The sequence below is a fragment of the Syngnathus scovelli genome, chromosome 7, assembly GCF_024217435.2.
Source record: "Syngnathus scovelli strain Florida chromosome 7, RoL_Ssco_1.2, whole genome shotgun sequence".
NCBI lineage: Eukaryota > Metazoa > Chordata > Actinopteri > Syngnathiformes > Syngnathidae > Syngnathus > Syngnathus scovelli.
Window position 1 is genome coordinate 9,928,869 of NC_090853.1, and position 25,282 is coordinate 9,954,150.

Genomic DNA, 25,282 nt, shown 5'->3' on the forward strand with positions numbered 1-25,282 from the left:
ATCCACACTTGCATTTTCTCTGCCATTTTGTGATAACTGAATTCCCATTAGGCATTCAAGTAACTCAAGTAAATCACTAAATGAGGTGTGGGTATACATAATTTTCACACCCTGCAATCTATCATACTTACATTTACATTATCTGTCAAATCATTGAAACATCAATGAAACTATAATTCACAACCTTTTGTGATGACCCTCTAATTCATCCACTTGAAAAATCCCGAAGATGTCCAGTGGGATGTCCTGTGATCTTCTACAAAAATACACCTACGGTGTAATTACGATGGCATTATGCTTTCTTCTCAGCCGCTGTGCCCCAAAGAGCTGTGGCACTTTGTCCACCAGTGCTACGGCAACGAGCTCGGCCTGACTAGTGATGATGAGGACTATGTCCCCCCTGATGATGACTTCAACACCATGGGGTGAGTGTGGCTACACGGTGGAGAAGCCGGTTGCTGTGGTTGTAAACAATTATCCAAACTACACGCTGATTGATTAAAAGCTGTTCACACCGGCACAATTAACAACCTCCTCTCCTCTCTGTTTATTTGCACTTACTTAAGAGTTCCTAATGACTGGGAAGTGAGAAGTGGATTTCTAAATTAAAAGCAGAGCTGTGTTTAAATGAGTTTCCCAAGTAATTACTGTGCTTTCTGTTGTGTTGCCTAGCGGCTAGTTTCTGAATGTTGTCGCTCTTAAGTGCAGGAAGTGTATTTTGCTGGTTGTACTTCAGTGGTTAAACACAATTCTCTAAATAAGGAGTCGTTTTCTTAAGAACAACTCTGTCAACTCTGTATGCTGCAGTTCGGTATGAATAATAGAAAGAAAAGAAAAGTCACTATTTTACCCAGTCAACATTTTTATTTTGGTTGAAAAAGAAAAAAAAACTTGTGAGATGATATTGGAAATGTGTTCACGATTGTCATCTTGTTTTTATTGTTTTTAAGAGGTAATTTTATATCTACTTTGAAACTCTACTGTTAGGTCATGAGCAGTGGGCAAACCTTTATGCTTATGGTCTACGTTTTACTTGGATGGACAGATGGGACAAGTCATTTTTGGATGAAATAGCAAAATATGTATGTAAAATATGTAAAAATAAATTAAATAATAATTAAATGTCATTTTAAATTGCATTACTTGAATATTTTATTTAATAATGATTAGATATTTTATTTTTAATGAAATCCATAAATGTAAAATTTTAGAGGATGAGGGCCAGTGAAGAAAAATCGCTCTCATTTGAAGATGAAATTGACTCTCGGATTATTATTTAATTATGGACTAAACTGTTTCTAACTCTGTGGCTTTGTGGCACCTTCAGGTTTAGTGAAGAGATTCCAAATGAAGAAAATGAGATGAACAATGACAACTTGTCTAAAAGCAGCGCAGAGGCCAAGTCTGATGGGAGTCCACCTCTTCTTCACAAGAAGGTCATCCCAAACAGCACCATCGACCGCACGGGCAACCATGACACACCCATCACAGTAAGCTGCATGGTCATCATGAGCAAGATTTTAACAATCATCATCCGAGGATCAAGCAATGTCTATTTTCCACATTCCAATTGTCAACCAAAGAAATCCCTTCTGTGTTTCCCCCCCCCACACACACACACACAAGTTTGACCTCCCCACAGACGATTTCACAGACTGCCAACCAGATGGCGAGCTTCTAGCTGTGCCTCTGCTGGTGGAAGAGAAGAACAATGACACCAGCGGGACCGGCGGCCCGGTTCCCTCGCCCTCGCTCGACTTCAACGACAACGAGGACATCCCCACCGAGCTCAGCGACTCTTCAGAGACTCACGATGAGGGTGAGTGCAAAGGACGGATTACCTCATCCGTAAATCAGCCATCAAAGGCAGACAAAAGAGTCTTCACATGCTCGTGTGTGTCTCTGATAGGTGAGGTTCAGGCCTTCCACGAGGATCTGAATGGGAGGCAATACATCAATGAGATCTACAAGTTTAGCGTGGACAAGCTGTACGACATCCTCTTCACAGAGTCGCAGTTCATGAACGATTTCATGGAGCAGCGGCGATTCTCAGGTCTGCTTTCATCCAGTCAGACTCCCAGTTTCACTCATGGGGTATTAATCTACTTGTATGTGTTTTTGTGTGTTCAGATGTGATTTACCACCCATGGAAGAAGGAGGAGGCTGGGAATCAGACAAGGGAGATCCTGTACACCATCTCACTGACAAACCCTCTAGCCCCCAAGACAGCCACCGTCACTGAGACACAAGTATGCCCAACATATAATGTCTCAAATCTTCCCTACTTTCAACTGTTAAATCTGAAATTCACCTTTCAGACTCTGTACAAGGCCAGTCAAGAGAGTGAGTGTTACATCATCGACGCTGAGGTCATCACGCATGACGTCCCCTACCACGACTACTTCTACACCCTCAACCGCTACATGCTCACCCGGGTTGCCAAGAACAAGTGTCGCTTAAGGTAAGACTACCAGTTAGCTTTTTCATTTTCTTATCGCCATGTTGTTATTATCATCAGTCAAATTAGCCTCGGTTCTATTTGTCTTCTAGGGTATCAACAGAGCTGCGCTATAGGAAACAGCCATGGGGGCTGGTGAAAGGCTTCATCGAGAAAAACTTTTGGAGTGGGTTGGAGGAGAACTTTCGCCAGCTCGGTAAACCTGACTTTTGTGCTAAAAATCAAGTGTCTTGCTGAAATGGATGTAGTGTTAGTTTTCTAAGCAGTTTCTGAAATATGAATGTGAGAAATGTGAGATCCTAAACAGAAAAACAGCAAAGTCATAGCAGCTCAGCATTCACATGCATTCGGGAACTTGCACTTAACTTGTTTGACAAGAGCTTGCTTAATTTTGTTTTTCCCCAAACTAAGAACACACTTTAAGCATTTTATCCATTAATGGCCACTCCAAGCAAAAAAAAAATAAAATAACATTTTGGCTGTAGCCCTGGAGGACATTGTTTTCAGGGATTGCTATGATGTATCTACAAGTAATGCTGCATATTTTACATCTCTGAGGTGGCAGCTCATCACTGACACTCGGTCCTTTGGGGAAATGTCTTTCACAGAGGTGGAGCTGTCCAAGCTGGAGGAGATCCTGACCGAGGCCCACCAGCTCTCCCCAAAGGCTAAAGTGGTGAAGAATGCCACGGTGAGGCGGAAGAAGAGGCCCACCCCCCACATCCGCAGCCAGCATTTGGATGAAGCGCTCAGTCCCGTCACCACGCCGACAGACGAGGAAGTAATTCAGCGCATCAAACAAGTGGCAGGCTCCACACAGACCAGACATCAAAGCCCAGAGCATCGTCGCCTGCCTGGGGGCTTGGCTCTATACAGCGTCTCCAAACTGCTGCTCATCATCAGCTTCGTGTATGTTGCACATCATAACACACACGCACTGGAAAATATACACACATCAGACACTTCATTAGATATATCAGCATTATCCCTCATTCATTTTTTATTGCTTTCGTCCATATCGGGGTCTCACGTGGAGCCTTTCCCTGACTTTGGGCAAGATGCAAGGCACAAGTCACTAGCCCATTACAGGGCATATATAAACAAACATTGACACCTATTTTGAACATAAGTGTCAAACTCAAGGCCAAGTCGATTGATGATTGATGCTGAAATGAGTATCAAAATTGCAAATTGTCTTTTTTACCAACACCAAGCAAGAGGTTGGACGTTACCATTCACTTGCATAGGGGCTAGTAGAGAAGTGACCAATTTGGCCCAGCAGATGGTACTACAATACCAAGAAAAATGTCTTTGTCCATCCTGGTTAGGATCAATTAACATTGATGGAGGTCTACCCTCCACTAAGCGCTATTGCAGTCGATGAATTTCCTCAAATAATATATTTTCCTTTGATATCTACCTCCCTACATCTGTGACTGCAGTGGAGAACACCCTCGGCTATTTCTAAATACACAGCTGAATTTTTGATACAGCAGATGTATTGGATTGCTCACATCAGACAGGTCATTTGCTGCTTTTTATTCTTAAAACATCTTGATCGTGATTAAGCACTTGCTTACACGACTCTGCACATGCATTTCATCTTTGTTTCCCTAATATTTTTTTAATCTGACTTCAGTTTATAAGAATATAAGCTGCCTTTGAGTGTAACTCCTCTCTCCTCTCGTTCCATTGCCACCCATAGGATCTGTCTAAGGTACATGTAGTACTGTACATTTATTTGCATAGCCACAATAGCTTTAAGTATTTTTTTAAATCTAATTATACTGATATGCATAATAAAATCCAAAAGTTATTGTTAATGAAATGAACTGTTTCCTGTTCCCCCTCAGTCTGGTCCTGTTGGTGTTCCTCAATATGATGCTCTTCTACAAGCTATGGATGCTGGAGTATTCTGCACAGTCTTTAACAACCTGGCAAGGTCTGCGGCTGCATGAAAGGTTTGTACACACACTTTTCGACAAGTGCACACATAGTACACTATGAGTTCTATCTTCCAAATGATACTGCAGTTTCGGCATTGTTTACAGGCCACTGAGCACATGCAGGAAGTACATTTGTTTTCTTGCCCAGCAGGCAATCCCACAAATACATTTACAAAGTATGCTGTATAGTATTTAGTATGAAATATATAGCATGCATACACATGCTGTAAGCTGTCAACGATAATAACAAATGCGACTGTAATCCATTAAATCTCTTGAATGGCTTCTGGGTTGAATGAAACCATTTGCCAAGTTCTTTGAATGGAGGCGACGCTTCAGTGCCTGGACCTTGCTAATTGCTAAAGTCTGTACGTGCGCGTGTGTGTTCGCAGTAAACTTCCTCAGACACAAATGGAGTGGGCCCAGCTCTTGGAGGCACAGCAGCGTTTCCATGACGCCGAACTGCAGAAATGGAGGGAGATAATCAAGTCATCCGTGGTATTACTCGACCAGGTACTCATGGATGGATGGCTAGATGGACAAACGGACAGATGTCCATTCCCATGTGCTGGTCATAACAATAAGAATATCAGCACAATAAAGCTCTTTTTACGCTTATGACATACAGTGATCCTTCGTTTATCACGGGAGCTATCACGGTGTATTTAAACGCCATTCTCATGTCACTTATAAACCCACGAAATGGCAAATCTGCGCAGTGGCAAGGGATCACTGTACTTCCTTGACATCAAGAGAGATGGCGCCAAAAGCAGTACTGATAATATTTTCGACTGAACTCAAAACAGATGTTTTTTATTGCGAACAGAGGATCAGTTCCAAAAGAAATCTTGAAATAGGCAAATTTGCAGATGCTTACCATAAATATGAGTGGGTAAAATATGCAGCTAATAAAACTAACGTTTTTCCTCTTTATTCCTGTTTTGATCAGATGAAAGACTCTTTATTGAACCTCCAGCGGGGTATTGGGTTGAGGGACTACAGCTCGGAAACTGAAGATAAGAGGACTCACTACCACTGATCCGCTGCCACAAAACAAGGCCATGAGGGCATGCTGTGCAATATTGGACCGCTTTTTGTTTTTCTTTTTTATGATTCTGTATGCAGGGAGATAAAAAGTAAGCAGGTCCAGGAACATGAAGAGGGGTGAGGAGTGAAGAGTGAGATGGGAATTGAGAAGATGTCTCCAGCAGCAGCAGCGACTTTAACCTACTGTAAGCCATGTGTGTCATTAAGGGGGTCAGGCAGGAAGAATGAGTTCACTCTTGCATGCATTTCGACATCTTACAGCAGCTCCTGTCAGTATTCATGCGGTTCCAATTCCAGTTTGTGTATATCAAAAACAACTGGAAGAGGAGAGACAGGGTTCATTTGGAGAGTTCAAAGTCGTTTTACTCTCACGACTGTTCCTCATCGTCCCCCTAGAGGACCTCGCTGCAGCGTCTCTTTTCACAGAGGATATCCGACTGCAGTTTGTTTGACCATCATCTTACAAATCTGGTCTGAGTGGTCTTTGTCAGGGCTGGTTCCCTGTCAGACAGCCAAATTTGAAGACGACACAATCTGCTTTGACAGTTGTTTCTGCGCAGTGATAATGAAGCTTGCCCAATCAATGATGGTCGAATGTAGAAATAGAATGTATGTTTCAATTAGAAGACTTTTAAAAAGAGGCACTGCAGCGACTAGTAGGGACGTCTTCTTACATGTTTTGTTACTAAACTGTGACTATATCTCTTTAGAAGTGTTTCCAATTAGAAAGAATTCTATTAATATATTTGAAATATATTAGTATTTCATTATTTAATATATATTCAAAATATATGAGCATTACCTATATTTATTGTTCATTTATGTACATAAGAAATGAGAGCTCTACAGCTGCTGAAGAATTTCTAAAAAAAAAAAAAATGTTTTACTCTTTAAAAGAAAAAAAAATGCATGCCAGATATGTCTGTGACATGTCCAGTGTGCAAGTACGAGTCTGCATTTGTGCGATTATATTCGCACGTGTGCGTGTGTGTAGATGCGTGTAAAGAGTGTGACATTTTTACCATTCCACATGTGGGTTTTTTTCTGTTCCTGGTTCCTGCAGCCAGACTGCCTTTTTTGGGATGCAGCCTTGCATTAGCCCTAACCACACTAAAGTTTACCATCCAAACTTTTTTCTCACATTTTAATCAAATGTTTGGAAAACTACATCAATCCGCTTGCTGTAACAAGTGGTGCTTTTCTAAGGAAAAGTAGCTGATTTGGCCCAATCACTTAAGTAGGCCCTAACAGCTATGTACTTGAGCACCCAAATAATACATAGTGTTTAAAACTACGCAAAATGCAATAAAGTTTTAGTCGTCACAATGTACACTATTTGTGCAGTCACTTGTTGCTAGGTACAATTCCTACCTAGAAAAAATGAGTGTTCCTTGAGCCCAATGATAAATTTGCCATGTGCGGGTCACATTCTCTACAATGTTTTCATCATAAAAAATAAAAAAGGACACGGAAAATTGGCAGTGAACTAATCAGACACTTATAGGACATAACTTTAAAAACAGTTGCGTATGAGGTGACTTTAATGCATATACTATAAAAAGTGAAAATGTCCATGTTAAGAATACAGATGAATTGCACAGGTTATATCGCAATATTTAAAAAAAAAAAAAAATCAACATTTTTATGATCTAATCTGGGGATTTTACTTTTTCAGTACTACGGCCACAATTTTGCAACTGAATTGTTACTCTAAATATACATCAGAATATTAGGGCCACACAAAAAAAGAAAATGATGATACAAGGAAAAACTAGAAACGGTAGGAAAGAAAATTGTAATAGTCTGAGACAAAACTCAAAATGATATCAGTCAAAAAGTTACAAAAAATGTTATGCAAATGAAATTTTGTTGGAGAAACTCATACTTTTGCAAGAATATAAATGAATATTTTACATATTACATATTTTACATTACCAGAATGAAAAATACTTAACATGTTCTGTTAAGTAAACTTAATGTTCTAAGATCATTTTTTCAATTATAATAAAGTTGTAATGTAGGAGGAAATAAAAAAATGAGAATACACTTATGAAGGAAAAGCTTATTTTACCCAAATCAAATTCTAACTACATGAAAAAAAAAGTATAGGAGTATAAAATCATAAAGACTTAAAATTGTATCAGCAGAAAGTAATAATTTTATTCTGCTCAAAAAGTAAATATTTAATGCAAATTGTTAATTTTGGTTTTATTTTTTCTTGTAATATTGATTGTAACTGATTTTTCCATCATTTCAATATTACTTTTTTTTATGGCTGCAATATTCCTCAATCATGATATATTTAAAAGTATTTGTTTTCACTATACCACTATCTAGTGGATCTCATGGGGCACTGCCACACTTGCCCCTAATTCAAATTGTCCACTAGAGACAATGCCATAAACTGCTTTGTCCCAAGATGTCACACTCTTCTTTAAAGTCTGCTAATTTGAATGCCTCCCAACTGTTTTCAAGTGTTTGTCTGTGTTGGATGCAACGTGCAGCATGAGAATGAAAGGAACCAAATGAAAGAATTCTAGAAATTGTCATGTTGTATGTTAAATGAAGTATTATTACATGTACAGTAGATTGGCATCAAGAGCATGACTAGAAGAGAAAACCTTTTAGCTGAACTTCAGCCATAACTAAAAGCACTTCCAAACCTTCTTGTATTCAATCATTCAATTAAAAAAAAAATAAGAGAAGCACTTTATTCCAACTTTAATAGTGTCTCCAGGTATGACATCTTCTTCCAAACAGTTATTTTCATTTTGGCCTTGATGCGAATTACTTGATCCCCCAAAAAGTATATTTCTGTATTCTTCTTTGCGTGCGTGCGTGCGTGCGTGCGTGCGTGCGTGCGTGCGTGCGTGCGTGCGTGCGTGCGTGCGTGCGTGCGTGCGTGCGTGTGTGTGTGGTCTATGTGCTTGTGGTGTATAGGAATGAAAAGGAATCATTAATGTTTATGCGTGTGACTATAACGGATGAACACCTGCTGTGTGGGGGCTCACTTGAAGGTTTTTTTTGCTATGTGTTACACCGCTACATGTTTTAAGATAAATATTTTAAAGAGAGAATAAGAGAGACCACTTTATGAGACTGAAGAGTTATGAAGAGAATCTATGCTTAATTTTTATGATGGTACAGAATGTCATGAAAAATGTGAAATGGGAACTATTTTTACTTTTCCAGATGATTTTTTTTTTTTTTACTACTGTTTTGTTTAAGAAACACTCAACTGATTGAGCTGGATAGCAAGTATGACTCCATGTATTTCAAGGACAGATATTTGACTCAATGATTCTCATTCTACTCAAACACTCTGTTTTTCTATTTATTTTACAACAAATCTCATTTAGATGACCCCAGCTATGCTTTTCTATTTATTTTACAACAAATCTCATTTAGATGACCCCAGCTATGCTATTGAATAGTATAGGCTACTGTATTGTATTAAAGATTGTATTGTCGGTGCACAGCAGTGGAACGCTTTGATGGTATTAATTGGCATTAATTAATCAACATAGTAATTAAACAAAACAGCCTTTGTTCACGCAACAGTAAAGAATAACCGGGGAATTTCATTGAAGGCTACCCATGTTCAGAACTTGGCTAAAGTATATTAACAGTACATTGTATTTAAGCTAGTTAATGCTGCTAATCTTTACTGCAATGGAACGCTTTGTTTTTATTAATTAGAACCCATCACTGTACCACTTCTGTAATTTAAGACAAAGAAAACACCCATTACTGAAGCAACATGAAGAAATAATTCTTGCCAGTATTATGGCAGTAACAAAATGTGCATTAAGAAGCTGATGAATGTATGTGCTAATGCATATGAGCAGTGTCCTGGCTGGTCCACAAATATTACAGGCCACTACATAACATGGTCTGCGGTCTCCATGGCAGTAAATAATATGTAGCCAGTATACCATTCAAAAATAATCGGTATAGCGCTTTTCACACGCAGCCCCTTTTTGAAGTCAGATGAAACATGTTGCTTTAACATGGGAAATGACCACTGATTGAGTCAAAATCAAGAGTTATACTGTATGTTTAGTTTGATTTCTTTTTTTAGAAAATGTTTTGATCTTCTCCCAGGAGGATTTTAGTAACATTTCTACACAAGATAAATATATACTGTAAGTATATGGTGTGTATGTGTGTGGGGGGTATTTCTCCAGTGTGCACGCACACACACACACTCAACACGTGAAATCTTAAGAGAAGAAATCCAACCTGCGCTGCGCGTAGGCTTTCTTTGACTTGCTGATAATTTTTTTGCCTCATAGAGACTAAAAGACAAAATGGCTTTCTGGTTCTTGTGAAGTAGAGACTGAACGTATGAATAAAGATCTAATGCGGATACATTTGCTCTCTGTGTCAAACTTTCTCTCCATTCTATTGTGTGACCTCAGGAGAGTTCAAACACTGCATGAGTGGAGAGGAAGTGATGCTGCTGAAATGAAATATTCATCACTTGCTGCTCTTTGCAGTATGAAGTATAGTACATAGACTTTAAAATATTGATGTCGAAAGCTTTGTTTTGGGGGGGCAGGAGGGGGGTTACTACAGTAGAGTGGGTCCCCATTGTCCATCTGCGAGCTCACTGCACTTTGAATAATCCTCTCAATCGCAACTCAATGACCTCATTTAGAGCATAAACGTCAACTATGTACATCAGGAATCAAATATGTTCCATTCTTGTTGAATGTCCAAAAGTTCAACATTGGAGGATGTAGTTGGTTAAAAAAAAATGACTACAAATTGTCCCTGTTCTATTGCTCGAATGAAGTCCAGATCATTTAAAGTGTGACAAATGTCTTGATTAATGTCAAATCTAAACAGGGTGATATAATTATTAATTTATCCCATGCACGCTGTCTCGTCCCAAAAAAATTTTTGAATTGTTTTAATAAACATACATGCAATTTTACATTTGCTTTGATCTTGATTTTTCTTGTTTCATTTATGGTGGGAGTGTCCATGTCAGAGTGCTGTGTAAAGTCTTGTCCAGCACATTCCAAAAATTCCCAATGGAGTTAAGGTCTAGACTGAGTGGTAGCCAATGCATGTGTGAAAATGATGTCTCATGTTCCTTCAACTACGCTTCCACAGAACATTCATTGAAAGAAAACACTGTTCATTCAGTGGATTCACCTCCCTTTTAGGGCTCGCATAGCACAAGTGATCATAAAACACAGGCTTGGACAGACATCATTGCTTTCTGTGCCCATCCTCAGACCACATACCACATTGCTCTATATTCCAAAATGAAGCCTTTGTTCTCCAATTGGTTTAGCTTCTAGTTATTTTCTTAAAGCAATGCAGCTGTTTACAGCCAATCTATTGAGTTATTTTAGAGTTAATATGAAAGGAATCTTGTTTAACAAAGGCCAACACACATTGAGAGGTTTGTTTTATATCAGTCGACATTTGTTTATCAACACGGCAGTAGTCCAAGCTCAAAAATGCTGTAGGTAGAAAATTCAGATTTTAAAAAAGTTGTCTTCTGATCAGAAGCACTGTTTCACATGTTTACAGTGTCCACTATATGGAAAACTGGAGTTCATGTGACTTGCATTCACTTTCTTCTTGCCAATTTTCCATAAAAGTTGAGTGCGCGACTTATACAATAGTTGTCCTAGGGACAGATTCTTCCAACTGAGATGTGGATTTCTACAGCTCTTTCAGAATGACCTTGGACCTCTTGATGGCTTCTCTGACCACCATCAGACCATGCAACGTTTTCCCTGACCTTTCCGGTTGCCGAGCCTTCGCAGAACAGGCACATTTATATCTTGAGCACACAAGACTGCTAATTGAGTGACTTCTGAAGGCAATGTTGAAAACCATATATACATTATATTTGTTCCTTTTGAAAAATAAACACACAAAATCTAAACCAATACATTCAAGTTTAAGTAAGGTTCAAAATGCTGAAAACTTTGTTTGATTGTTTGTTTGACATCAACATTGTTGATCACTTATTTTCACTTTGTGCTAATAGTCTACCATGTTTGCCAAATATTTCATTATAAAAATTGCCTGAAATGTTAATAAACATTTTACAACTGCTTTATTCCGGATTAGGTTCCATTATTATCTATGAGACTGTTGCTCTAAAAAATGTTTTCTCCCCCCTGTAGTTGTGCAACATATTTTTGAAGCATCTCACAGCCAGATGAAAGCTATTAATGCGTGCAGTCAGTGCATATCCAATGGGAGGATGTGAACTATTTGCTTAGTTGAATCCAGGTGTTGACTTGCCTTTGGTTCTTCTGGAACCATGAGAATCGTTTTAATTTTTTTCCTGCAGTCTTATCTCTACTGATTCCCTCATCATTCTTCTTTTTAACAGTTTTAAAGAGGAGCCCTCCCCCTCAAGTATTCCACTCTCCCTCCTCATCAGGGGGGGACGAGGAGATGGGTGAGGTCGCAGAGTCTGGAATGAATCAAGGGGGATGGGATGTCCATGGCTCACAGACACCCCCATCCGCCTCCCGAGCTCCAATCCCGACCCAGATGGGACCGTGCGTGGACTGTGGCGGAGGGAGGGCGGGGCTCCGTGGCGGCGTTTGACAGCTGCAAAAATAGAAAATGTATCGCGCATAGATGTTGGGAAGCATGCTGCTCCCAACACACTCTTGGAGAATGGAGAAAGCTCCAATATCCGCGTAAAAACTCTTTTTGTATGATTATTTATTCTTACTGTTCTCTAGAAGCAATTCGGACTATGCACCGCGCCTTCTCCTTCCCGGTGACGGCAGAGCGCAGCCGGACCAAGGAGCGCCTGGAGGCAAGTCTGGCCGGCTTGTGCGAGCTGGAGCTCCGCAAGCAGCGTCAGGAGGGGCTAGTGCTCGGAGCGCTTGCGCTCGGCGACCCGCGTCCCCCGCAGGAGCCCCCCACTTCAGGGGACGTGTCCTGGTTCAGCTGCTGGGGCCAAGATAACCTGACACTGAGGCGCCAGCTGGTAAGAACTTTTAGTTATTATTATTTATTTATTTCATACTGTGTTTGGATTCTTGGAAGTCCAAACACCACCCCCTCCCCTTTTTTGCTCCCGACTGTTTGCTCTGCGTAATCCGCTTGCCCGCTTTTACTTTGAGCTTTTGCCTATGGTGCAGAATGAGATATTTCTTCGTTGGGGAAAAAAAAAAGTTACTCAACTTGATTAATAGGCTCTCTGTTCGCTGGGTCTGGAGGTTTATGCCTGTGGGCGAGCAGATCAGGGGGTGGAGCAGCCGCCGTTTGGAGCCCAGGCCGACTATTTAATGGCCCATTGTTCCCCATCATACACTTTTGTGCCTTTTACTGCTTTACAAGCGCGCTCTTATTGCAGCTTTCTCCACATCATAAAGACATGACTGATTTTCAGTTGCTTGCTTGTGGTCGACGTCTTTATGTCATAATTGATGAGGTGCTCTAAGTAGATTTAAAAGTGATGTGTTTTACTGCTGGGAAGAGTTTTTGGGGTTTTTTTTTTTTTTTTTTTTTGTTGCCTGGAGCATCTCAGACTCCAACTTTTATGCATCACTGAGCATCATGTGTCCAGTGTACATATGCTGATTATAGAAGCATTACGGTCATTGTTATTGTGGTTCATAGCGGTACTGTAATTCCCAGCCGACTGTTACAACCCTGTAACAAAAGGAGGTATTTATTAAATAAATGAGGTGGAATGAGAAATTAAATCGACCGCCTTCTCTCTACACCTCGTCCCCCTCCTCCTCCCCACAGCCCTAACAATAGATGCATGTGGACCAGAATACTAATGTTGCTAGATGACAGGATGGTGGCCTTGAACACGGCTGCTCGCTTTTGGTATACCTCAGCAAAGTAGTCAGTTCCAAAACAAGAGCTGAATTAAATGCCCTTTTATCCATTTTCTATATACCGCTTATCCTGTTCAGGGTTGCAGGGAGTTGGAGTCTCCCAGCTGACATCTGGGGAAAGGCAGACTAAACCCTAGATTGGACACCAATCAAGCACAGGGAAAGAGAAAGGCAACATTCACATTTACTTTTCCTGAGTGGGAACAGAAACCGAAGACACAACACCTTCCCTATACACAGTTTCCCTGTAAAATACGAATAAAGCTATGGTGAGGTGTTTCTAATATTTTGACCTTATGTACCTAGGTATAATAACGAACATTGTTAAAGGAATCTGAAAGTGTCAATTTATATTCCGCTTTATAAAATCAATGTGGATCATACATTGAAATGATGCAATTTCACCGTGGGACAAAATGTGAAATGAGGTCATGGTTGGTGTAGTGTCAAAGTCAAATGCTGCTTTATTGTCAAATTCTTCACATGCCAAGACATACCAAGAGTAGTTCACCTGCCTGATTTTCATGCAGACTCTAAGGGTTCAGTTCCCAATCATTGACAGTGTGAATGTAAGTCTGAATAAGTGTGTTCAGAAAATGAATGGACAGATATCTGAAGCATTCCTGAATACATGCAGTGCTTATCTACAATCGTACATCATTCTTCTTTCATTTTATTGCCAACTGTTTTGAATTTAAATCTGCTTCCTTCTTTCCACATTTCTTCCTTCGTTCTTCTTCATATAGCAGTCATTGTCGAGGATATTTCGTTTGGAAGAAATATTGCCAAAGAGCCAACTAAAAATCAAAACCAGTTAATTCTCAGATGTTTCTTGCGGTACGCTGACATGTTGGGTGATCTTGACCTTGAGTTTTTATGCTACGTGGATGTGCGTTCTGCTTTCCCACATTATAATACATTAAATTTCCAGTAACGTTGGAAACATTTCTGTGACAACCAGAAAATGGTGGCCAAATTACCAGTGATTGAACACCATCATAAAACTTGAGGTTCCACTATTTTCCCCCTCCAATTGGATATTAGGATGCATACATAACAAACGTGAACAAAGCCGTGTTTCCACTCAGGAGACAGAATGACGGCGCCCAACCCCACCGCTGTCCACCCCACCTTGCTGGAGCAAGCCAACATTGTCCTCATCACAAACGGAGGAGAAGCAGTTGTTTCATGGTCTGCAAAGGAGGGGTTGGCTTGGGGATGAAGGATAGGGAGGGGGGAAAGGGGGCTTAGTTTCCTGTTTTCATTTTCTATCCAACATATGTGGATCAATGTCTATTAACTCTTCTGCCAACCCAAGCATGTGAGTAATTGCATGAGGAATGTCCCTACAGAATAGATGGCACCAGTTGTACTGAATTCAGCTCGCCATGTGTGTCGGAGACAACTCCCCGTGTAGTTTACAGGGTGTAGCTGTGTTGGGACTGTGGCTGTACTGTACTGTATGTGTGTACATTGAGGTCGTCCCCCCCCCCTCCTCTGAGGCCGACCTATGCTACAGTGTGAGGTGTTGACAGTGTTCAGATGGGAGACAGCAGCTGGTGACGCATGAGGAGCTGACCTCCTGTCCACTCACTGCTATTGTTAAGCAGACGTAGTACATGGCTAGAAGCAATGGCAGTGAGTTGGCAGCCTGTATAGCAAAAGTTTATTTCATCATTCAAGGCACTCGCACACCACCTTATTTGGTCATAGCACAACTTCAGTAAGAATTGAGTCATTACAAGGCTTGGTCGGGGCTTTTTTTGTTTTTTTGTTTTTTTAGCAATATCTCCCCTAATGTTGTAATGTCTAAGTGTACTGCATCATACTAAGAGATATTTTGACTGTTTTGTGAAACCAGTTAGTGTGCCTTCAGGCTTTGTCTGGCACCCTCAACTACAAAGCCCTGACCTACATTTACAACTTAATTTTAATACTTGTTTCATGGAAATTTTATTAATTTATTCACAAAGCCTTTCTCTTGGCGCTGCTTCCAGTATTTTTTTTTCATTATATTATAAAATAATAGTGATTCTTAACTATTCTGTGAACACATTCACCATATGTAACCTGGTAATTTGTATGCAACTACTAAAATGGTATGGTTCTGTGAAGCCTAAAGGTGGCCCTAATTTATGGATTGTGGAGGTTTGTAATAAGATTGGAGTTTTCTTTCTGTTTGTTGTTTTGTTGCACTTTGCACAGGTAGAGTCAGGCATAACAAGGCGTTTGCGCCTTTGTGCATCGTTGTGGGATGGAAGTAGTCTTTTCCTGGCAGCATCCCTCATTTGCATCAAAATCAGGGAAGTCGGAGCACAGTACGCCTGAGTATGCTATGCTTGACAATGCAGGAACAGAAATTGATTCGCTCGTGTCTATGCATGACATTGGCAAGTAAATTAAGGTCTCCCCATGTGGATGATGTAGTTGGCCGTGTATGTGACATTGGCAATTAGAAACCGTCTTGCACGCCCGTCGAGTGACAGTAATGCTATTAAACTATTTTAATTTAATTTAAAATAATCAAGGAATTGATTTCTATAATAATTCAGAGGGATTATCCCACGCTGTTGTCATATTTAAGAATGAAATCCGATGATATTATCGGATGACTCGTCTCTATTGTATTGTATTGTTGTGCAAGTGTAGCAGCGAGTGCATTTGAATGCTTGGTGTTATATATCGGGAACAGCTGCCTGAGCAAGGGTTTAGCTTTTGTGCCCTGATAAGACATGGACACATAGTTAATTTAGTTTCTTTTTTGTTTTTAAATGGAAAGTGCACAAACGCTGAGTCATCACATTACACTCATATTAGCACACATATGCTGAGCTGTCAAAGCTGCCACTCACACGAGGACATCGTGGCACGTCACGCTCCTTTCACAGCCCCCCATGACGTCCCTCCTCCCTGCCTTAGCACCCAGTCATAGCATCCTAATGAGCACCATTCACCGAAATTTTGTTAACACAGAGTATGTGTTAGTGCATGCGCTACAGAGGAAATCCTGATCATTTGTTTGAATGAAACAAAAGTGGTGATTCAATATGTGGATGTGTCTTTGAAAAGATGACTTTGAACTGCACGCCCTAGGAAAGGAGCACATTTAGGGTCACATTCTATTACACTAGCAAATGACTGTTAGGTTGTGCAGCGATGTTGCTAGGAGACACAAAATACATGTTGTGTTTTCATTTGCAACCAGCAGGCAGCACGTCATGCCTCATCAACATCATCGAATTAGCCACATCTTGACCATATAATGTGCCTGAAGTGCAGCTTGCTTGTGTCCAACTCTTTTGTAGTTAGAGCATGTGATTCCAGCACGGCGCCTCTATTTGTCTGCAAATTTTGGAACCTACGTTTTCCTTCCTTATGAAAGATAGCAAGCATGCAGTATTATGCACTGTTGTAAATCAAGGACCTTTTTTCCTTACCTAATTGAGTCAATTTTATTTATATAGCTCTTTATATACCTTTATATAGCTCTTTTCACAGGGAGGACCTTCAATGGTCAAACTCAGTCCTAATCTTCCATAATGTGTTTTTCTTCTATGTTGAAGGTCAACAGTGTCAGTTATCAGGAAGGTAGTATTAACCCATTCTGACCAGCTCCAGATGTGATGTGAAGTGTATGATTTGAAAGGTGAACTTAAGGTACTAAGTGTTTATGATTTTTAATGCTTGGTGCGTGCACGTCTATGTGTGTGCATGTGCGTGCGTGTGTGTGTGTGTGTGTGTGTGTGTGTGTGTGTGTGTGTGTGTGTGTGTGTGTGTGTGTGCGTGTGTGTGTGTGTGTGTGTGTGCGTGTGTGCGTGCGTGCGTGCGTGCGTGCGTGCGTCCGTGCGTGTGTGTGTGTATGTGTTGTGTGTCAGACAGCCTTGTCTGATTTAATTATAGAGGATCCAGGAGTGAGGCTGTCTCATTGGTCCATTCCATAGATGTTTATGTCCTGGTGATGAACCACTGACTGGTTTATGAGCTCACTCCCTTTTAGCACAACCAGTGATCTCTTTTTTCCATTGTACATAGTTTGTTTGTATCTCCAGTATCTGCACCTCTCATCTTCGTCTACATTCTGAATGTGGAGACGTGGAGACAAATAGAAATTAGTGGTGATGTTGACATGAATTGGTCCCTGTAGTCACTGTGTAGCTGCTTTATGGTTAGGTGAGGTGGGTTGTCGTCTGTCTGTCCCCATCCCCCACCATCCCAGGACTGGGGATGCTGTAAAAAGGTAATGATAGATTGTGCACAGTGTGGTGAAAGCAGTGTGAGGGCATCAATAATAGACAATAATCTCACAGCAGCCTGCTAAAAGCTTCTTGCAATGAAGTACCTTGCTGTAGGACCCCATCAAATGCTGTAAAGTGTCAGACTGCTTTATATACTAACAGCAACCGATAGAAAGAAGGCAATCAATTGTGTGAAATTGCATTATTGATTCATTGATTTCCAATGGTTTTAATTGCAAAAACAATGCTCCTCGTTTCAGGTCTCTAGCACACAAGAACATATTGATGGAGGGTTGCTTACAGCTTTGTTTGGACCAAGACAATAAGCACCCTTGTTGAGACAATTGGAATGACAGCAATTGTGGGGGGTGACAAGGTTATTGGGGAAGCATAGGTTAGCGTGGGTCAACTGACCCTAAGCGGCATTTGCATTATGAGTGCGCGTTAGACAAAAGGAGTCAACGTCCACATCCATTTTCAGGTTTTCTTGTCGTGAGCAAAGCACACATTTGAACAACAGAGGAGGAGCAGGAACATGATGTCAATTTGAGATGATGCTGACATTGAGCTACACGACCTTTAATTCACTTACGGCTGATCACATGCATGCAGCAGTCTGAGGAAGGCCATTGTTGCTGGCTGAGCAAGAGAAAGCTTTAACGTGTTGTTAGAGGTTAGTACTTAGCACAAAGATACTGCTTAGGTTAATTTAACAATCTCCATTGTGGTTGTAGTTTAGATTGAGCAAAACCACCATTTCCCTTGCGTCATTCAAAAAACTTTCTAATTCAGTAGTCTCATGACTTAAGAGGTGTTTGTAAGTTTATTGTACGAAAAGCTGTTAAAGGAATTAAAAGCAGATGTGTGTCTGTTCTCTTTCTTAAATGGAGTTGCAAATTATTTACATTTGTACTGTGTACTTTTCATCACCTTTTGTGTGTAGTTGAATATTGTTACACGTAATATGTCCACTCTATATGTTTAATACGTTTAAAAAAAAAAAATGCAAATATAGCCTATTAGTTGTGGAGCTATCATTTATTCAATAAATGCTGACATTAGCCAAAAAATATCCACGCTGTCAACAAACTCCTATAGTTTGTTGTTTGCATATACATTTTTTTATTGCAGTTGATTTATAAAGAAGTGTGTGAGCTAGACCAATATGGATTTCAAACAGCATGACATCTTAATGTAATAAAGTTCAGTGGAAAAGCTCACATTTTTGGGGGTGACATGAGGAAATCTCAAATGAACCGCATGGCGACTCATTATTTCAATTTGTATTAACCTTTGCAAGTAACTTGATATGTATATATTTTTTTAATTACGACAGTGTATGTCTTTTTGTACGAATTCCAACTAAATCAGTGTAGGCTTACATGTACTATGTCTGACACAAGCTTGCGTGACAACTGGTTTCAGTTGTTGCATCACATGTTCTAAACATGAGTGCAACATCCTGTATTAGGCCCACTCCATTGTATGCACTTCCAAGTGTATTTGAATAATTCATGTTCCACCTGACTACGTCTTGTGTACTGTCAGTTTGCTTTGATTTGATTTGACTTTATTAATTCATGCTTGCAGTGGAGACAAAAAGGCCCCACTGAAAAAACAGCAGAACTTTACAATAACAACAACAAGAAATTTAAATATTAAATATTTTTAAAAAAGCAAGACACGTTTTTCAAGGCAGCGGGGCATGGAAAAAGTTCTGGGCATGGGCTTGCATAACAACGTCCAGAGATAGATCAATGACACGCTACAGTACAGTGGACATGAAGTGAAAAATACAACACCAAACTAAATACAACTAGTAATTAAAAATACGGTAGCAATTAACTAATCCTAACACCGAACTAAAATCTGAAAACATCATATCGAAATACACAATAAATAACTCAATACAACAGAATAATATAAAATAAATATAAATAACCACTGTCCTAGATTCCAGAACATTTTTGTGAGCCCATGTTTGTGTTCCGACTTATCCTTGACAATTAAATGACAAAATACTTTATTATATCATCGACTCAAGCCTTTTTGTGTGAATACAAATCGATGGGTGTCAATGAAAAGCCAACATGGTGTACTTTATTGATTAGCATCTCTAGACTCCACTTGATCATTATGCATTGTTGTCTCAGATTCATACCTCAGTCATATAGAGATTTCATGCTAACAACAAGGAGTGTGTTTGTGTTTCAGAGTGCTCTTCAGAGTTCGCCATGGGGTCTCATGCAAGCGCTGGAGCAGCAGGTGGGAGAGCTGAACATCGACACCGACCACCATGATGCCGCTCAAGGAGATACAGGTGACAGCTGGCCGAGTTTAGGTACCTGTAATTAAGAGAAAGAGTTCCAGCAGCCTTATGAGCTACTTATACCAATATTTAATTACCAACCAAACTTCTCGTAAGCTCATTTTTCTCATAAATGGCCAATTCAAGTATGATTTAGTTGCATTTTTGACTGGATGCTATTTATACATATTTGTGTAGTGGCCAGCTTGCAACGTTTGCTACAAGAAACATAGGTTTGACGGCTATGAAATAACCTTCTCTTCTCTCACACAAGCTGTACTTTTTTCTAGGTTTTTTTGAGTCAACTGAAGGTCAGTCGCCTAAAGGGAGAACTTGTTCTGCAGAGCCAGCAGAAATGGTCTCTTCCTGGCCTTACACCAACGAAAGGCCCAAGTCTGTGGGTAAGAAAATAAACACACATGGTCCTCTTTCACCGTTTCCTGTTCCACGTGGACATCATTATAAGGCTTCTGTCAATAAATAACGACCGCTCTGCCTTTATGTGCCTTAAGCATTGGTTGCTACAGCTTTTTTATGTATAAAAGATGCCTCTGATACCTCCGTGAAGCAAGTACGTACATAGTGTTTTGTTTTAGTTTTCTTCTTTTATAAGCAAGCCTAATACAGTAACAAATTAACAAACAAACTCCCAATTTGGCCTTCATTGAGGCTCTTAATGTACCGTAAAATATTTACAGCACTTCACTTTCTCCACGTCATGTTACAGCCACATAAGAAAATAAATAATGTTCAATTCAGAACACCCCATAAGGACAATTTCACTTTGGGCAGCATTTACAGATACTTTTTTCTGGATTTTTTTACATTTTGGTTGATGACCCCTGAATAACTAAAAATCTTCAAGCTGTTTTATCAAATGCAGAAGTTGGTTGTGTATCCTTGCATAACCACTATTATCACCACTACCCACAGTGGTTGGTAAGCAAAATAGTTCATGTGAAGTCCTGATTGTCACATTATCTTTCACAACAATGACAGTTGTGATTGCAAAGTTAGGACAATCTTGAAACCTGGTCATCATGAAAACATCTACTTTCTTCTCGTGCATTCCGCCCTTTACAGTTCACGCCAACGGAGACATATATGTAGCTACAGGGGTTGCTTTCTACTTGACCTGTCCTGTTGTTTTTAGCTCAATAAAAATATATATACAGTATAGATGGTAGTTCAAAACGTGTTTTTCTATTAAGAGGTTGCATTTTTTTGTAGCAGCAAGAACAGATTTCTTGTAGGTGTGTGAGGTTATTTGTTGGTTGTAATTTATTTGCAATTGTCCAGTTCAGATGCATTGCTTAGTGGATGCCACGTCTTACGCAATAGAAAGTGGGTAGAATATGGGTGGAGAAAGTGGGTAAAATATGGGTAAAATTGTTTTGATCATCCTACACACAAAAAAAAATTATCTGTAACCACAACATTGGTTAAGTATTTTTTGCATAATCCTTCACCCAAAAAAAGGTAATTAAGTATAAAAAAGAATTATGAAAAAAGTAATATTCAATGACAATAAAATAATATTTTGCAGTCTACTGTCCCTGACCGTTTTTAATGGTGCAGTGCAGTCCGTGGTGTGCTAGTTAGTCTCTTGGCCGAATTCAGTGGGAATCTCCAGCTCCAGGATGAAAACGGATGGATGGGGGAAAAAGTCTGCTTGTATTCTAGTTTCTTGTTCATTATGACGCTGCTGCCTTAACTAATACTCCTTGCATTTTTCTCTCTATTTGGAGACCCACTCTTGTTGAATGGGGAATCAGACATGACAGTTCCTCCAAGTGGCCTGCCTCGCTCATTCTCTGCCCCCCACCCACCTCTGGAGGGCATCGCCGAGGAAGGGACACCAGTGGACTCGTGGATGCTGGAGCCGAGCCGAGACGAGCAATCCTGGCAGCAGCCTCCGGGGGATCAGGTGACAGATGAACACTACAAGCAAGCCATGAGGGTGGAGGGTTACATACTTCATCTAGTCCAGCGCCACACCCTTTCGCCACGGCCGTGTCAGCCTCGCACTACTCTAAGCCCGGATCCACCATACAACTTCACCCCCGCACATGCCTCCCTTCACAGGAAAAGCCCCTCTCTTTCCACAGAGCAAGGACATCCAGGTCCTCAAGTTGACCTTTCGTCTAACCCAAAGAGCCTGAGTCGGGGTTGTGACCCTCCGGAGGGTGAGTCCTATGGAGGAGAGGTCCCATCTTTGGATGAGGAGCGTTATTTGATGCTGCCCTACCCCCAGTGTAAGCCACACACCCCGGCTGGGCGGCAACCATCACCTCTGCCCTCCTTGGACCCCAACTGCAGTGCCGGGGCGCTTAACCTTTGTTGTGAACCCTCAACCCCCCTGCATTGTCCACAGCCCCCAATCAATCACAAGCACAATCTAGTAAGTGCTCAATACATCCCAGGGCAGGCCTGCCATGCCCCCTTGCGCTCCCCGAGACACTTCAACCCAACGCAGTCCAAAGCCCGCCAGGCCTCTCCTGACCACCACAACGCCAAGTCCAGAAACTCAAGGAAGGGCCACAATGAAAAACAGAGGTCTAAAAAGTCAAGCGGTAAAACTGGTCGATCCCAATCAGAGAACAGCCTCCTTGGCCAGCGGGTACTGCCTGAACGCAGATACAGCACCACCGAGAGGCATCAAGGTAGGGGGGATCAAGCTCAAGGTCAAGTTGCTAAGATTCACGTCGGGAACAACGGCGACAAAGCAAACCGACGTTGGTGTTCCAACCTGGAGCTCAGTCAAGACGAAGGGGAAAACCACGTAGAGCAAGGACATAGGAGGCCACCTCGAAAAGCTCGCCATAGTCACAGTGGTCACCATCAGCAGCAGCAGCAGCATCATCATCATCCACCACAGCAGCATGCCCAACGCTGGCACTCAGACTTCCAGCAGCGAGCACCACTTTGCCAAGGGGAGGACGCCTATGTGGGAGCTGCCCCAGCCGAGTCCTCATCCAGCATGAGCGAGGTGTACTCACCCGCCTCCAGCTCGCTCTCCAGCGACTCGGATGAAAGCGGGGGTTTAGTGTGGCCCCAGCAGCTTCCACCTCGTCTCGCTGTCACATCCTCTTCGTCCTCACCTTCAGCGCAGGCCGCCGCCGCCGCAAACCCGCCTGCCCAGCCAAAGGCCTTTGTCAAAATTAAAGCTTCCCACGCGCTCAAGAAGAAGATCCTCAGATTCCGCTCAGGATCCCTCAAAGTCATGACCACCGTGTGAATTGGTTTCAAAGCCAAAGCATGACTGTCGGTTGCAGCTTTTCTCAGCTTTGCGCTGTACTCTAATTAAAGGCTGGCATGTCATGGTTGTTTCCGACAAGCACCCACATCAAAACTAATGGCCTCCATCTTCCCCTAAATGACGTTAATTGATGTGATGCCACATTACGAATGTTGACAAGGCTTGCTTTGTTGCTATGGAGCTGATGTCCAAAGGAATTATTGCGAATGACTCATGCTTCATGTCTGTGAAACTAATATTGTAATACAATTAAAATGCTGTGCAAGGTATTAGGCCACAACTGGGTTTGTCATTTTAGCATTTTAGCAGGACTACCAAAAACAAATATTTCCACAAATGTTTGTGGATAGGTACTGCATGCACACGCCATAAAACTTTAATGAGGAGTTAGATTAAGGTGCTGAGACAGGAATTTATTTTCAATGTTTGCATCAGAGGATAGAGGCTGTCTGTTGCCCTCAATGAACCAGGGAGTCACTTGTTACCGAATCAACAGATAAGCACAAATATGCTCAGAGGTAAAGGTCTGTGCTTGGCTTGGTGATGTTCTAATTATATACTGTATGGTCAATAAAGAATTGATGGAACAAAAAAAGTAAAGGGTGGCCCGATACCTTTGCACAGTAGTCTACAAAATGTCTTCAAGTATTGGCAAATTTTGCCTCTCTAAGTCATACGTATCATAAATCTTGACAACGACTTTGCTAAAAGCCTGAAATTGTACTTTGTGGTTTGATTAAAAACTCACGACAGGAGATTTATAATTTTGTAAACCAGCACTCAAATGAAATAATACCAATTATTTTTTGTGTTTGCATTTTCGTCACTCACAAATTATGGTCCGGGCATGAAAGTGTACGCAGTCTGTCTTTGGTGGGAAAATTCTCAAGAGAATTTAGTAGATCAGACTAAATCATTATCATCATCATCTAGGAGGAACAGTATCTTAATGGTGAACACACCCACCTCACAATCACAAAGTTCAAATCCAGCTCTAGTATGTCTCCCTGTGCTTTCATGGGTTTTCTCCAAGCACTCCAGCTTCCTCCAACATTGCAAAACATGCTAAATTATGTGAAGATGCGGTATTGTTCTGAGTTGTCCTTAGATGTAAATGTGAGTGTGAACAGTCATTTGTCTTTATGTGCCCAGTGATTGGCTGGTAATCAGTCCAGGGTGTATCCTGCCTCTTTGGCCAAAGTCAGCTAACTCACCACCCTAGTGACATAGAAAATGGATGGATAAATAATATGACATGTCAATAGATGCTTGTAGATTAGGCCAAAATGTAAATGCTCAAATAATCTCCCCCCCCCACACACACACACACAAATACTAGTATATATTGCCTTTACGGCAACTTATAATAGTTTCATATGTCACTTTTGAGTTAAGCACATCTGAGACTCATGTTACTAGAAATTGATGTTATACTGTTTTAAGGTACTATCGTACTTCATGTCAGTTTTCTAACTAAATTCTCATTTGAAAATGTACACTACATCTATGATGACTTGCTTAGCGCAGTCATTAGAACAGAAGTCGTTTTGAAGGCACGACTGCAGTAAAACAGGGAAAAGCACACAAGGTGACACACTTGTAAATATGTAGCTAAGTTATATCCATGATGTGGCCTTGTTCGGAATGAATGTAGTTTTTAATAAAATAAAAATGTTTTGGTCTTTGGTATGTTCACAAGTGTCACTAGTCCTTATGTACGGAAGCGTGCAACTGCCAGTATGGTGTAAACACGTATTGCACATACACGGTGCAGCACTGGTTAGCACGTTGCCTCACAGTTCAGATGTGCAGGTTCGATTACAGCTCCAGCAGAAGTGATAGATAGGATAAGCAGATTTATTTAATCAATGTGTTTCATCAGCTATTTTTGAAGACCCGAACTAACCAGTTCTGACATATTATGTATTGAGTAACTGACATTGTGCAATTCCCTATTTCTATAAATATATGATGAAGTAGATATGAATCAGTTAAGCTTCCTTGTGGTTTTGAGCGTCACATGGAATAACAAGATATGATGCAAGTATTGGTTCTTTGCAATTCTGAAGAAATCCTGCCACATGCTCTGAAAAAGCACACTCAAACAGCAGTAGTATTTATGCATTTGCAACTGATATTCCTATTTGCTACCTTATAGTTTTCTAATCATTGTATACCATGAGTACTATAT

The 25,282-nt window shown here is 40.8% G+C and overlaps 2 protein-coding genes and 2 long non-coding RNA genes across 14 annotated transcripts in view; 2 read left to right on the top strand and 2 right to left on the bottom strand.

Annotated features, from left to right (window-relative positions):
* Positions 1–9,822, top strand: part of gramd1bb (GRAM domain containing 1Bb) — a 78,650-nt gene extending 68,828 nt beyond the window's left edge. For all 10 annotated transcript variants that reach the window (XM_049726434.2, XM_049726435.2, XM_068651302.1 and 7 more), the window contains 11 exons: positions 310–425; positions 1,328–1,490; positions 1,627–1,819; positions 1,910–2,053; positions 2,131–2,249; positions 2,319–2,461; positions 2,551–2,654; positions 3,067–3,367; positions 4,312–4,419; positions 4,797–4,917; positions 5,354–9,822. In XM_049726434.2, the coding sequence (XP_049582391.1) occupies positions 310–425; positions 1,328–1,490; positions 1,627–1,819; positions 1,910–2,053; positions 2,131–2,249; positions 2,319–2,461; positions 2,551–2,654; positions 3,067–3,367; positions 4,312–4,419; positions 4,797–4,917; positions 5,354–5,443 (1,602 nt within the window). In that variant the 3' untranslated portion in view covers positions 5,444–9,822. The remainder of the gene's footprint in view (positions 1–309; positions 426–1,327; positions 1,491–1,626; positions 1,820–1,909; positions 2,054–2,130; positions 2,250–2,318; positions 2,462–2,550; positions 2,655–3,066; positions 3,368–4,311; positions 4,420–4,796; positions 4,918–5,353) is intronic.
* On the bottom strand, positions 9,443–12,307 carry LOC125972635 (uncharacterized). The gene is made up of 2 exons (XR_007482867.2): positions 12,167–12,307; positions 9,443–12,039 (listed from the first exon to the last, which is right to left on the bottom strand). It is a non-coding gene; the product is annotated as an uncharacterized lncRNA (long non-coding RNA).
* On the top strand, positions 11,924–24,780 carry LOC125972623 (dapper homolog 3). Of its 2 annotated transcripts, none has more exons than XM_049726443.1 (4): positions 11,924–12,427; positions 19,739–19,844; positions 20,123–20,233; positions 21,581–24,780. In XM_049726443.1, the coding sequence occupies exons 1-4, from the start codon at positions 11,924–11,926 to the stop codon at positions 23,068–23,070; spliced, it is 2,211 nt and encodes a 736-aa protein (XP_049582400.1). In that variant the 3' UTR covers positions 23,071–24,780. The 2 variants fall into 2 exon arrangements, with proteins under 2 accessions (XP_049582400.1, XP_049582401.1); XM_049726444.1 differs by having other exon boundaries at positions 21,608–24,780.
* On the bottom strand, positions 19,603–21,581 carry LOC137840437 (uncharacterized). Its single transcript, XR_011087084.1, has 2 exons — positions 21,394–21,581; positions 19,603–19,869 (listed from the first exon to the last, which is right to left on the bottom strand). It is a non-coding gene; the product is annotated as an uncharacterized lncRNA (long non-coding RNA).
* Positions 24,781–25,282: the final 502 nt, after the last annotated feature.

Bases quoted from the DNA above. Each gene is read 5' to 3' on its own strand.
- LOC125972623 (XM_049726443.1), top strand. From the start codon at position 11,924: ATGTCCATGGCTCACAGACACCCCCATCCGCCTCCCGAGCTCCAATCC. The intron at 19,845-20,122 runs GTGACAGCTGGC...ACTTTTTTCTAG, and splicing joins TGCCGCTCAAGGAGATACAG to GTTTTTTTGAGTCAACTGAA. The intron at 20,234-21,580 runs GTAAGAAAATAA...CTCTATTTGGAG, and splicing joins CGAAAGGCCCAAGTCTGTGG to ACCCACTCTTGTTGAATGGG.